This window comes from Anarrhichthys ocellatus, unplaced genomic scaffold (assembly GCF_004355925.1).
Source record: "Anarrhichthys ocellatus isolate YVR2014 unplaced genomic scaffold, GSC_Weel_1.0 scaffold210, whole genome shotgun sequence".
NCBI lineage: Eukaryota > Metazoa > Chordata > Actinopteri > Perciformes > Anarhichadidae > Anarrhichthys > Anarrhichthys ocellatus.
In genome coordinates this window covers 42,637-54,806 of record NW_022280240.1, presented here as the reverse complement: position 1 = coordinate 54,806, position 12,170 = coordinate 42,637, and the positions used below count along the sequence as shown (strand labels likewise).

Here is a 12,170-nt window from a genome sequence, read left to right as displayed (position 1 = left end):
TATCATGTCATGTGATTATCCTGTCATGTGATTATCATGTCATGTGACTATCATGTCATGTGACTATCATGTCATGTGATTATCCTGTCATGTGATTATCATGTCATGTGACTATCATGTCAGGTGATTATCATGTCATGTGACTATCATGTCATGTGATTATCCTGTCATGTGATTATGCTGTCATGTGATTATCATGTCATGTGATCTCCAGCTACAGAGACCAAGTCTCCTCTGAGTCTGGCCGACCAGCGTCTGCTGGAGACGAGTCAGCAGTTCAAGAAGAAACAGGGCAAAGGAACCATCGACGTCTGGTGGCTGTTTGATGATGGAGGCCAGTTTGGTTTATTTATTAATATTAAAAAAAACTTTTGTTTTCATTCAATTCATTAATTATTATTATTATTATTATTATTATTATTATTATTATTATTTAGTAGCAGTATTTATTCATTATTATTATTATTATTTTAATCTTTATTTAATTCAGGCAGATCATTGAGAGTAAACTCTCATTCACAATGATGTAATTATTATTATAAATAATATTTGTGATCACATTACAGCAGCAGTTCACACGATCATCTTTAGTTGGACACGCTCACAGAATGAATCATCAATGAATGATATGGATATGAACAAACATGAGAACATAAGAGAGTACATTGCAGCAGACAGCTCCTCCAGAGAGCAGGAGGATGAGTGTGTGTTTGTGTCTGCAGGTCTGACTCTGCTGATCCCCTTCCTGCTGACCAACCGGAGCAAATGGGGCGACTGCAGGATCCGCGTCTTCATCGGCGGGAAGATCAACCGCATCGACCACGACCGCCGAGCGTGAGTACAACGAGCCGTCACCGTGTCTGCTCTTCACACACACAGAGCATTCTGTAGGGTGATCAATGTGTGTGTGTGTGTGTGTGTGTGTCCCATCAGCATGGCCACGCTGCTCAGCAGGTTCAGGATCGACTACTCTGACATCCACGTCCTCGGAGACATCAACACCAAACCCAAGAAACACAAGTACGACCTCTGACCTCTGAGTCTTCCTCTGCTCTGCTATAGGCTGTTATTATGACAGATAGCTGCTAACGCTCTGTGTGGTTGTGCAGCAAGCTGAGCTTCAAGGAGCTCATTGAGCCGTACAGGCTGAAGGAGGACGACATGGAGCAGGAGGCTGCAGAGAGGCTGAAGGCCCAGGAGCCCTGGAGGATCACCGACAACGAGCTGGAGCTCTACAGGGCCAAGGTCCGCCCCCCCCCCACACACACACACACACACACCATCAACTCTGACCAATCACGGTGCTCCGCTGTGACGTTACAACCTGTTGTCTTCGACTTTCAGAACAACCGTCAGATCCGACTGAACGAGCTGCTGAAGGAACACTCGAGCGCGGCGAAGCTCATTGTCATGTAAGAACCTTCAGCAGAGTTCGTCTGCTTCATCATCAGCGTCACACTTCTGCTTCACGTCTTCATGGAGAACTAATCAAACTCTCACCTTCAGATTCTCTATTTAAATAAAATACTAACAGCTCTGAAAACCTGCTGCGTAGAAAACGTTCCTTCTGTTTATGAACGTATGATCAGAGAAATGTAGTTTATGTATTAAATCTGTGAGTGTAAAACTGTAAAACTTTCTCGAATGAATGACTTAATATCTCAACTTAATGAGACATTGTTTTGAGATTATTTCTCATCATTTTGAGATATTTAGTCATCATTTTGATAAAGTTTCATTGATGAAATGTGTCTCATATATTCTGTGGTCCTTCTCAGGAGCATGCCTCTGGCCAGGAAGGGCACGGTGTCCAGCGCCCTCTACATGTGCTGGCTGGAGACTCTGTCCAAAGACGCCCCCCCTCTGCTGCTGGTCCGAGGAAACCACCAGAGTGTCCTCACCTTCTACTCCTAACACACACACACACACACACACACACACACACACACACACACACACACACACACACAGATCTGATTCTGTGTTTCTATCCGGCTTCATTTGAGTCTCATTAATAAATTAAACATTTAAACGTCTGTTTCTTTTATCTCCAACAATAACCGGCTGTATATTATTTGTCTTCCGTGTGTTTTTATTGTGAACTTCAGTAAATATTAACTTATTTTATTGTTTATTTCTTTTGAAATGTCTGAAATGTTTTCAAATGTTTGCTGGTATTCAGGTGACTGTGAAGCGGTCGAGATTATTTTATTAAAATATTAACGAAACCGCATGTTTCTGTCACGTCTGCTTCAAGTCCACTTGTTATGGAATTATTCGTGGATATTTTAAGTTTCTCTGGACCCCAAAATGTTCCAAAGAAACTGATATCAAAGTAGTTTCACCCCAGATAATAAAGTAATGAAGTACATTTACTACAGTTATGAGGTACTTTACTTGACTATTTCTAATTTATGCTACTTTATACTTTATATTTACTTTACTACATTTATCTGACAGCTTTAGTTACTTTTCACATTCACAATAAATAATGATGTTTTATGAACTAGTTTACATTATAAAGTCATTAAAATGAGCTGTGTATGTGTGTGTGTGTGTGTGTGTGTGTGCGCAGAATGCACCACACTGTAGGAGGTAGCCTGCAGGCTGCGTTCAGCAGCATTGATGGCAGGAAGCAGAAAAAGTGCTGCAAAGCCAGTGCAAAATGTGCTGCATTCAGTGGTTCCTTGGAAAATGCAACATCTTCACCCAAATATGTATGATGGACAGTTTGACCGTTAAAAAAACAAATGTATAACTGATTATAACAACATAAGTAAAACATCTACAGGAAGGAAAGAGGCTGACAATAAATAAAAATATAAAACAAGACTATCAGTTAAAAATAACAAAAATAAACAAATGTATAGCTGACACCTTCCCTGACTTTATGGCAGTTTTGCAAAAAAAACTAAAAAAAGTTATCGCTGCTAACTCTCAGAAATACGACAGTTTAAGGGGATCTTGAAGGCATCACGGTTGAACGCAGCTCGTCACCGTTTATTCAACACAACAGACACACACTGCCTCCCGGACGGAAGAGAAACACGAGCAGAGCTGCACAGCGAGGTGACACTTCTTATACATTTCATTATTATTATTATTATTATTATTTAAACTTTGATGTTGCGTTCTGACCGCAGTCACGAACAAAGACGGTGAAGTCATTTCCAGTAAATAGACGGAGCCCGAGAGTCTCCGATTAACCTGTATACAGCTACACTCTGACGTCACTTTGATATCCAGCCGTGACATAATAAATAACAGTCCTCACGTGTAACAGTCCCAACGCTTTACATGCGTTAACTGGCTATAAACGAGCCTACTCACATCAGAATAATATCAGATCCGACTTCTGTCAGAGTTGTTGAATCATTATGGAAATATTTAAACCGAGAAACACGTGAGTTTTAAGCTGTTACATGTAAACTGCGATTTTGTAACGTTTATGATTTTTAGTGGGCGTAACCCCAAATATTGATTGACAGCTGTCTGCGCCAATAAGAGGGAGGAGACAAATATATCATACACAAGTTACAGAGTCCACTTTTCTAATCGGGTGAAACAGAGTACGTCTACACAACTTTAAAAATATTAATAATAAAAACCTACGTTCAAAACTGAGGTCATGCAATTCAAACAAGTAAAAAAAGAATTAAAAAAAAGCTAATAAAAGTGTATTCAGACAACGTGCAGTTTGTGTTGCAGCTTTACGCCAAAATAAATGTCCCCTCATCAACCTGCACTCAACAGCCCATAATGACAAAGCAAGAACAGGAGTTCAGAAACAATTTTTATAAAAAGTACAAAAAGTAAATATAAACATTCAGAGCCTGAACTCAGTGTTCCTGCTGCACCACTCAGTCGATCAAGTGTTATAGATGTTTATCACCTTTCAATCTAATCAAAGAGCAACGATCGAACAACACAAGGTCAACAGAATAAAGTGATCTGGTGCTGTGCAGCTGAGCGGTGATCTCCTCCAGACATGAATAATAATTAAGATAATACTATTTGTAGAGCACAGTTCATACAGACCACGTAGCTCAGAGTGCCGTACTTTTAAAAACAAACAAATAAAATAAAAGTGGTAGGAAGAAAGCGCTCGCATTTAAATAATTTCAACAGATGAATAAGAAACATTTTTACATTTAAAATGGAGAATAAAGAAGTTGTGCTTCAGAGTTTGTTTCCTGAGAGAACGTGATGAGACTTTATAGAAGCATCTCCACATCACAGCTGGACTCCAATCAAGGGAAATGAGACTCACCTGATAAATATGTAAATGTCATATTTTAGTATTTTATTTTCATTTGCAAACATTTCTAAAATCCTGTTTTTGCACAAAACGTGAGCTTTTAATTGTAGATTCTAAACTCCTCCAAGGTTCCTAAAAAGACCCAAATATCATTTAACCAGATGAAATAAATCATTCAGCTTTGCTGCGTTTCTTTGTTTATTATCATCAATGAAAGACGTTTTTCAAATCCTGGTTTTAAACACTTTAGAATGACTGAATATAACTAACAGCTTGAATCACACCTCGCTCCCACTGTTTTCTGTCTCTGATCACGTATTTACGGGAGGTTCACTTCCAGGATGACGAGCCTCCAGCTGAGTGCGCAGGAGGAGGCGGTGGAGAGGTTTCTGGACGCGGCGGCCCGAGGAGACCTGATCCAGGTGTCCACGCTGCTGTCCCACGTCCCCTCGCTCATCAACCGGTCGGGACACAGCGGCTGGACGGCGCTGATGCTCGCCGCTCGCAATGGACACTACGATGTGGTGGAGGCGCTGCTGTCGCACGGGTACAGACAGCAAAAATAAAGCAACAATACACACGAAACGTGACTTTAATGCACCGTTAAAGTGTTTGATTTATCACCGTAAAGCTGCATTAATAGGTTTCTGGCCACTAGAGGGCAGAAGAAGACTTTCAGGCCACATTTCTAAATCCGTTTGTTGGACCAGTTTGATTCGAATGTTTTATTTGCTAAATTGACATAAATAGCAGTCATTAGCATCGTGTCCCCCACACGCCTACCTTTGGATAGATTGCTTCTCCTGAAATCTCTTCTCTGTTTTTGATCTTTGGAGCTGCGACAAGTTCTCCGTGAACAGCTCGTCGCAGAGCGCCTACGATATCGCCAAGTTCTGGGGCCACCGACACGTCTCCAACCTGCTGGGCCGGACGGACGACGGCTGCCAGCGTGTCCTGCCGGGCTCCGACCTCCACCAGCAGGAGAACTACTTCAGCAGGGAGACGCTGGACCGGCTGAGTGCCAAGAGGACCGACAAGGTCTGGCTGGAGGACAGACGGAGCGACCCGGACACGGTCTACCTCCTGTTCTCCAACCTCAGCCCCATGGTCAGCGGCCCCCGGGAGGACGACAGCGCCGGGGTACGAGTGCATGCTGATGTTCTACCGTACACATTTAAAATGAATTTGTTACAAAGTCTCTCAGGTATTCGCGCCACAGAGGCTACAAGCAGAATATTATCAACTTAAGATTGACTCTCAGTGGTGAGACACAATCGTCCGTGGTCATTTCTAGAGTTATTTAACATACGTACAGAAGAAAACACGCCGAACCCCAAAACCCACCGCTGGAATTAAAAAGCATGTTTTCTTTAAACAATCGCCAAAACTAAACTTTTTATCAAAGCCAGAAGCTGTAAAAAACGTTATCATATAAGCAACCAACGCTCCCGTCGGAAAATTGTGATATTTCATCAAAAATGTATGCGTCATTTAAAATCTTGTTGTTTTTTTTTGCTTGAAAGTTGTGAGCTCCTCAGCGCAGCTATGAAGTCATGATTGACTCATCTGAGACCAACAGTCACGTGAGGACAAATCAGAGAAACTTTGACTGAATTTCAGGAAGTGAACACGGAGAGGGAGAGGGAGAGGAGAGGCTGGAGATATGTGAATAGTTCTGTGTATATAGCATGTAGAGCCTTTTAAACAATGGTAACACTTATGTGTTCTACTACAGAAAAGACATGTTTGAGTTCTCTCTACTTCTAGAAATAATTGTTCTGTTTCTTTCGAGGAGCAGGACTTTTAAACTGCAGTGAAGTTCAAAGCCAGAGAGAGAAAAAGAACGCCGTGAAACAGTTCGGAGTTCAGAGGTTTGAGAGACGAGTGAACCCAAATACACAAAAGAAAAGTCCAAATACTGATACCAACATTCTTATCTCAAGGTTCACTTATTAGGTTTTTCCACAGCTTTCAGTCATAGGTCAAGTCTTTCAACAGATATGCAAAGGGATGTTTGTAACAGTAAAGTGCCACATCGTCTGCGTAGAGGAGTAGACTTGTGTTCGTATTAAATGAAAAACAAAAGTTTTAGCAAATTTGGAAGCAAAAAATGTAAGATACTGGTAGCATCCAGTGTTTCAAATGCTTTGGAGAGGTGCGGCCTGGATTAACCCATATTTAAAGTTTTCGTCCTTCGAGTGGTATTTGGTGGTCAGTCTGACTTTTTCACATCAGAGATTCAAGTAGTTTTCTAACGCTCGTCATTCTAACTCTTAACAGGCTGAGACCAAGCTGTGTCGGTTCAGATACGAGGCAGTGAAAGACCTCCAGAAACCTGCCACTGTGCTCATCTTCCTGGGAGTGGAGAAGAGGAAGAAACCCTCCTCTTCCTCCTCTCAGACAGCGGATGGTGTCCAGGAGCCTCCCGCCTGGTTTGCCATCAACACCGATGAGGACGCTGCCGAACTTCTTAAACGCTGCCGAGAGAAGAACTGCTGCTTCCCGAAGATGCCCAACAGAGACCTGCTGAAGCTCAGCGAGGAAGAGGCCGGTGAGGAGGAAGCATCATCGCTCTCGACTGAAACAATTGAGTTTATATGACTCCTCCCATGTTTGATTAAATATCCTAAAGTCACGTCTCTTTTGTCCTGCAGGAGTTGTGGCTCAGGCTCGGTCGGTGTTGGCCTGGCACAGCCGCTACAGCTTCTGTCCCACGTGTGGCAGCAGCACCGGGCTGGAGGAGGGAGGATACAAGAGGAGCTGCCTGAACTCCGACTGCAGGAGCCTGAAGGGGGTCCACAACACCTGCTATCCACGAGTCGGTACGGAGCTCCAGAAGCCTTCCTCACCGATCTGCTTTTGATCAGTGCTATCAATGGCCTGGATGGCCTACATTTGCACGAATAAGACAAAAATAAATGGTGAAATCCACCCTAACAATGTATTTATAGTCGCCGTAGTGAAGCAGCGCGATGTTTTAGACCGGCCCGTTGTTTGATTAATGTGAAAATAATCAAAACGTATTAAAATCAACTTCAAAACTTTCCGTAATAAAAGATACACACACATCTGTATGTATTATAAGTGTTATATCAACTTTACAGACTGCTACTAGAACAGACTTGACTTCATGTATCTGTGGACGTGTGTCTTCAGACCCAGTGGTCATCATGCTGGTGATCCACCCCGATGGAAACCAGTGTCTACTGGGGAGGAAGAAGATCTTTCCAGTCGGCATGTTCTCCTGTCTGGCCGGATTCATAGAGCCTGGTAACACACACACACACACACACACACACACACACACACACACACACACACACACTACATTGACTAACCGGTGCCTGAACCCGGGCCTCACCTGGAGCTCCTCCTTCTCCTGCAGGGGAGACGATGGAGGAGGCGGTGAGGAGGGAGGTGGAGGAGGAGAGCGGGGTGAAGGTGGGGCCGGTGCAGTACGTCTCCTGCCAGCCGTGGCCGATGCCCTCCAACCTCATGATCGGCTGCCTCGCTGTCGCCATGTCGACCGGCATCAAAGTGGACGAAGACGAGATCGAGGAAGCTCGGTGGTTCTCACGGCAACAGGTACAAACAATAGAAACTAATGATGATGATGATGACGATGATTACAGCATCAATGACGTCATCGTTAAGAAGTGACCGTGGTCATTTTCTTAAAACAAGTCACACTTACTGGACGTTTTCCTGAGCTTTCAACCGTCTCAAAATCAAAATAAAAACAGGTTTTCTGAGCAAAAGAGTGAAACAACATGCTGAGTGTTTAAATCCAACGTTTCTTTTTCTCTAGGTCATCGACTCGTTCAGAGGAACCCGTCCAGCCTTCACCGTTCCCCCCAGACAGACCATCGCCCACCAGCTCATCAGACACTGGATCGGCATGAACTCCAACCTCTGACCTGCAGCTCTCAACCTGCAGACGGTCACACGGGTCCTTTAAAGACAACCACAGCCAGCAGCAGATGTCTGAACTGCTGCGAGTCGAGGGAATCCCCGGTTCTTCAGATGGTAGCCAACGCGGTGCTTTAATGTGGTTTGTATTCACTGTTACAGCCACATGGTTGAGATGCTGGCTGGTGTGTGGAGCGGTACGTAGTGCAGATGTGACAACAACACACTCGTACTGGACTCCAGATCTCAGGTTAGAACTTACACGTGGGAACTTGTAGTGTGACGATTAATCCCCCAAAAGGGACAAATTTAAGATAAATTTAAAAGTTTAGGAAGAGATGGAGAAAGTGCAGACGTTTAGGTTATAACACCAGATAAATGCAGAAAGATTGAATCTGTAAATTAGACAGAAACAGCAATACTGTGATATTAAACATCAGAATCACATCAATCTCAAACTCCTCTGAAGCTTCAGGTCTCTTTGTCAAATCAAATATCATCTTCATACATTTATTAAACGTATCCACAAGAGAAGAAGATTAACTGACTGATAATAAAATCAAGTAGGATTTTCCCTCGTCAATATCTGCCGTGATGGATGACGATTATTAGGTCAAAATCGACAAAATGGCCGACACTGGGCGCTGATGATTGATGCACGACAAATGTCTATGAACTGGAAATATTAAATTGCTTAATAAAACTGATTCTCGGTGTCTGTGGCATCACTGTCTCACATGTTACTGCTGTGAACGGATGTAAAACAGGCAAAATATTCAACAATCTTTTTTGCTTTATTTATGAGAAATGTGGGAGGAGAGAAAGACGGTAACCACAGTAACAGAGCAGCATGTAGCCATGCTATCAAGTTAGCAATCAGTGTTATATTAGCAGGTTATTGTGCTAGCATTGATGCCATAGAGTCTCACACACACACACACACACACACACACACACACACACACACACACGAGGAAATCACAAGTGCAACAACTTCTTTGATCCTTTAAAATCACAAAGGTAGGCAGACAATAGAGGACAAGGACTCTCTCATTTCCCCCAATTTGTGCCGCCTCGACGACTCGACTCTCCGGCTTGTGATCAGAAAATCGATGTCAGCGCTCCATCATGAACAACATCCCAATCCCTAGAAATGCATCTGGAGGAGCTGTGAGCGAGGAAACACCAGAGTGTCCTTTATATAAACAAGTAAGAGGCACAAAAGTGGTCTGAGCTCAAACCACGGCTGGACCGTTTTATTCTCCTTTTAATACAAATATTTGTAGTTCACACTATAACGTCTATATTAGCCTGTGTGTGTGTGTGTGTATTAAATCAAATAATGTGTGACTGTAAAACTAAACAGCTGTTATACAGCTACGGTGTCTCTTCCTCGCCTCCTAGGCGGGACTAAGACGCGAGGAGAGGAGGCGAGGAAAGGAATCGAGGAGGCACAAAGTATCATGAAACTTAGACTCTTGGTTTGCCTGCAACACACCAAGCAATAGTCTGTATTGTTTTGTGAACTCCAGCATCGGAGGATGAACTCTTCTCATGTCACACCAGCGTGTCTCTCACTCTTCTTCTGCAGTTTGGCAACTCTTTGCTGCACAATCACTCTCACAGATCAGGCATCCGTTTGCCACATACTCGGCCTCGCACGTCATCTGATAAACATCGTGACCGTTTGCCACCAATTCACAAAGATCAAATGTTTCTCTCTTGAGCTCCGTCTCGTCGTCTCTCTGAGCAAAGCGGCCGTTTGCGTCGCTCGTGTGACGCAGCGGGGCGACGTCCTCAGATAAGAAAACCGCGTCGGGGTGTCGCCGGTTGTCTGGGTAGTCTGCGTGATAGGACTGGAGAGAAACCAGTGGGTGCTCCGTGTTTCCTGGGGCGTCGGGACGGTACTCCGTGTCCAGCTGGAGGGCTGACAGTTTGACGATGGACAGCGGAGACGCGTCTTCGTGGAGGTCCTCTTCAGAGTTCGGACAGACCGTGATGAGACTCTTCTCTACGAGAACATCCGTCACCTGGAAGTCCTCCATGTCCAGGACGTGTCTGTCTGCAGCTTTCTGTTGAGGGCAACAAAGGACTGGATTCAGGGAAGACCAATAACGGAATTAAGTCCCTTTTTAAGTTTGAATATTTCAAAAGATAATAAAGCGCCAGTGAGGAGTTGTAAACATGCATCAGGTCAAGGGTTCAACAAGGTCTGATACCAGGGATGGATCCTCTGCTCCAGAATGAGAAGCATTGAGACAGTGATAATAGCGCTGCAGGTATTTCTGAAGCTAACAGGAAGTTAGCATCACTGGTTCCATCCACAAACAGCCAACGGGATTATGATTCTTACAGGTGGTTCATCAAGATAATCTTCACTAATGAACTCCACTTTTATGATGTTTGAAGTGTAAAGTAACTCCACCATGGTCACATGACTTCACGTCTCCTCCACTCAGCTAAAGGAGGACTAGTGTCCTAGTGAGGACGCTTAGTTGCCTCCTTTACACTCTTTAAGATTCAGGTACTTACTGACCTGTTTTATATCAGAGGACTAAACGTTTAAATCTCTTCAGCTGCTGTTAAACGCAGATCTTATTTCAGACGTCTAATTAAAAACACACCGACTTTGAGACGAGGGAACAGGAAGCGTAAAAACGATGACTCGTGACAAAATAAGTCTTTAAACCTGAATATGAGACGAAGCAACATGTTAAACATGATTGTTTATAGGGACGTTAAACTAGCAGAGCACTCTCATGACCTGAGAATCAGGAGCCAATCACAGGCCGGTATATTTAAGAACTCACCTGGTGGTTTGGATCCATCAGCCACTGGCCTGTCGTACTGCCCTGAGGGCTGCAGATGGGCGGGAAGAAGTAAGACTTGTACCTGCACAGAAGAGGTATGAGAGATGGATTTTAATTTACCAGTTTAAGTAAGAAAGTTAATCACACAACCTGCACAGCATTTAACCCTCTGTCCTCTAACAGATCAGGAAAAAACAGAAGAAACCCTCAAGACAGCTGAGGAGGGAGCACTCTCTGTGGACGGACAAACGTGCAGTAGATGTCGTGTGTAAAACGGTAGAACAACACTGTAGAGAGTGTGAGAAAGTAAGAAGCTGCATTCTCTCTAGTGTCCACCAGGGGGCGACTCCTCTGGTTGTATAGAAGTCTATGAGAAAATGACTACTTCTCGAGAGACGTCACCATGAGGACCTCCACTTCTTATACACAGTCTGTGGGTAAAGTAAAGGCTCCTGCTCCAGCCACAATAACAGAACAGTAGCTGTTATTCATCGGTGTGTGTGTGTGTGTGTGTGTGTGTGTGAGTGTGTGAGTGTGTGTGTTGACTCACAGAGTCCTGGACAGGATGGAGATGATGAACACAATGACAGCCAGCAGCAGCAGAGGAGTCGCTGCAGCCACCACTGGTACCTCATCTGAAAGGATGTAAATGAATGAATTATTCTATATTTTAGATTTGATTATTGACTATTTGACTGAACTGGCAAGCGCTGAATCGTCACTTCGTCATTTCCACTGATCAGAAATAATTCAAAGGAATCACGAGTGAGTAAGATAACAAGCTGAAGCGATGAAGGCTGAAACAATCCCGTTCTGTGTTATATTCTCTTCATCAGATACATCAGGACTGGAGGGAGGCGGATGTTTGTTCCCCGTGTGAAACCAGTAGTCAACGTTATTTGTCACGTAACTTGTGTACTTAAGAAACGACACTTCTGTAGTTATTTCAACCCAAACCACCGTCTTTTCTTAAACCGAACTGAGTTGTTTCCTGTGAAGACGAAAGTTTATTTTGAAAAGACTGTATTCGTATAATGAGCAGAAATTTACACTTTTGTAGTAAATCGCAGAAAAAAATAAGAGTAACTTTTCGTAAGATATCATACGAACCATTATTGAATAATGTATTTGAAGATATGTTGGTTGGCTAACTTATAAAAGAGGCGTCAGCTTCTGGTTGCCCAAAACCAAAT

General features: G+C 43.5%; 3 protein-coding genes across 3 annotated transcripts in view; 2 read left to right on the top strand and 1 right to left on the bottom strand.

Annotated features, from left to right (window-relative positions):
- LOC116400847 (solute carrier family 12 member 2) overlaps positions 1-2,233 on the top strand; it is a 17,032-nt gene extending 14,799 nt beyond the window's left edge. Inside the window, exons 17-22 of the mRNA XM_031878933.1 lie at positions 215-334; positions 723-834; positions 934-1,020; positions 1,110-1,245; positions 1,345-1,412; positions 1,779-2,233. Of these exons, the coding sequence (XP_031734793.1) occupies positions 215-334; positions 723-834; positions 934-1,020; positions 1,110-1,245; positions 1,345-1,412; positions 1,779-1,914 (659 nt within the window). The 3' untranslated portion in view covers positions 1,915-2,233. The remainder of the gene's footprint in view (positions 1-214; positions 335-722; positions 835-933; positions 1,021-1,109; positions 1,246-1,344; positions 1,413-1,778) is intronic.
- A 272-nt stretch (positions 2,234-2,505) lies between these two features.
- Positions 2,506-8,874, top strand: nudt12 (nudix (nucleoside diphosphate linked moiety X)-type motif 12). The gene is made up of 8 exons (XM_031878925.1): positions 2,506-3,069; positions 4,599-4,805; positions 5,095-5,398; positions 6,539-6,809; positions 6,913-7,080; positions 7,415-7,528; positions 7,644-7,843; positions 8,067-8,874. The coding sequence occupies exons 2-8, from the start codon at positions 4,600-4,602 to the stop codon at positions 8,172-8,174; spliced, it is 1,371 nt and encodes a 456-aa protein (XP_031734785.1). The 5' UTR covers positions 2,506-3,069; position 4,599; the 3' UTR covers positions 8,175-8,874.
- Positions 8,875-8,957: 83 nt separating this feature from the next.
- LOC116400846 (uncharacterized) overlaps positions 8,958-12,170 on the bottom strand; it is a 10,450-nt gene continuing 7,237 nt past the window's right edge. Inside the window, exons 10-13 of the mRNA XM_031878932.1 lie at positions 11,958-11,968; positions 11,528-11,640; positions 10,978-11,059; positions 8,958-10,239 (exon numbers count right to left, since the gene is read on the bottom strand). Of these exons, the coding sequence (XP_031734792.1) occupies positions 9,742-10,239; positions 10,978-11,059; positions 11,528-11,640; positions 11,958-11,968 (704 nt within the window). The 3' untranslated portion in view covers positions 8,958-9,741. The remainder of the gene's footprint in view (positions 10,240-10,977; positions 11,060-11,527; positions 11,641-11,957; positions 11,969-12,170) is intronic.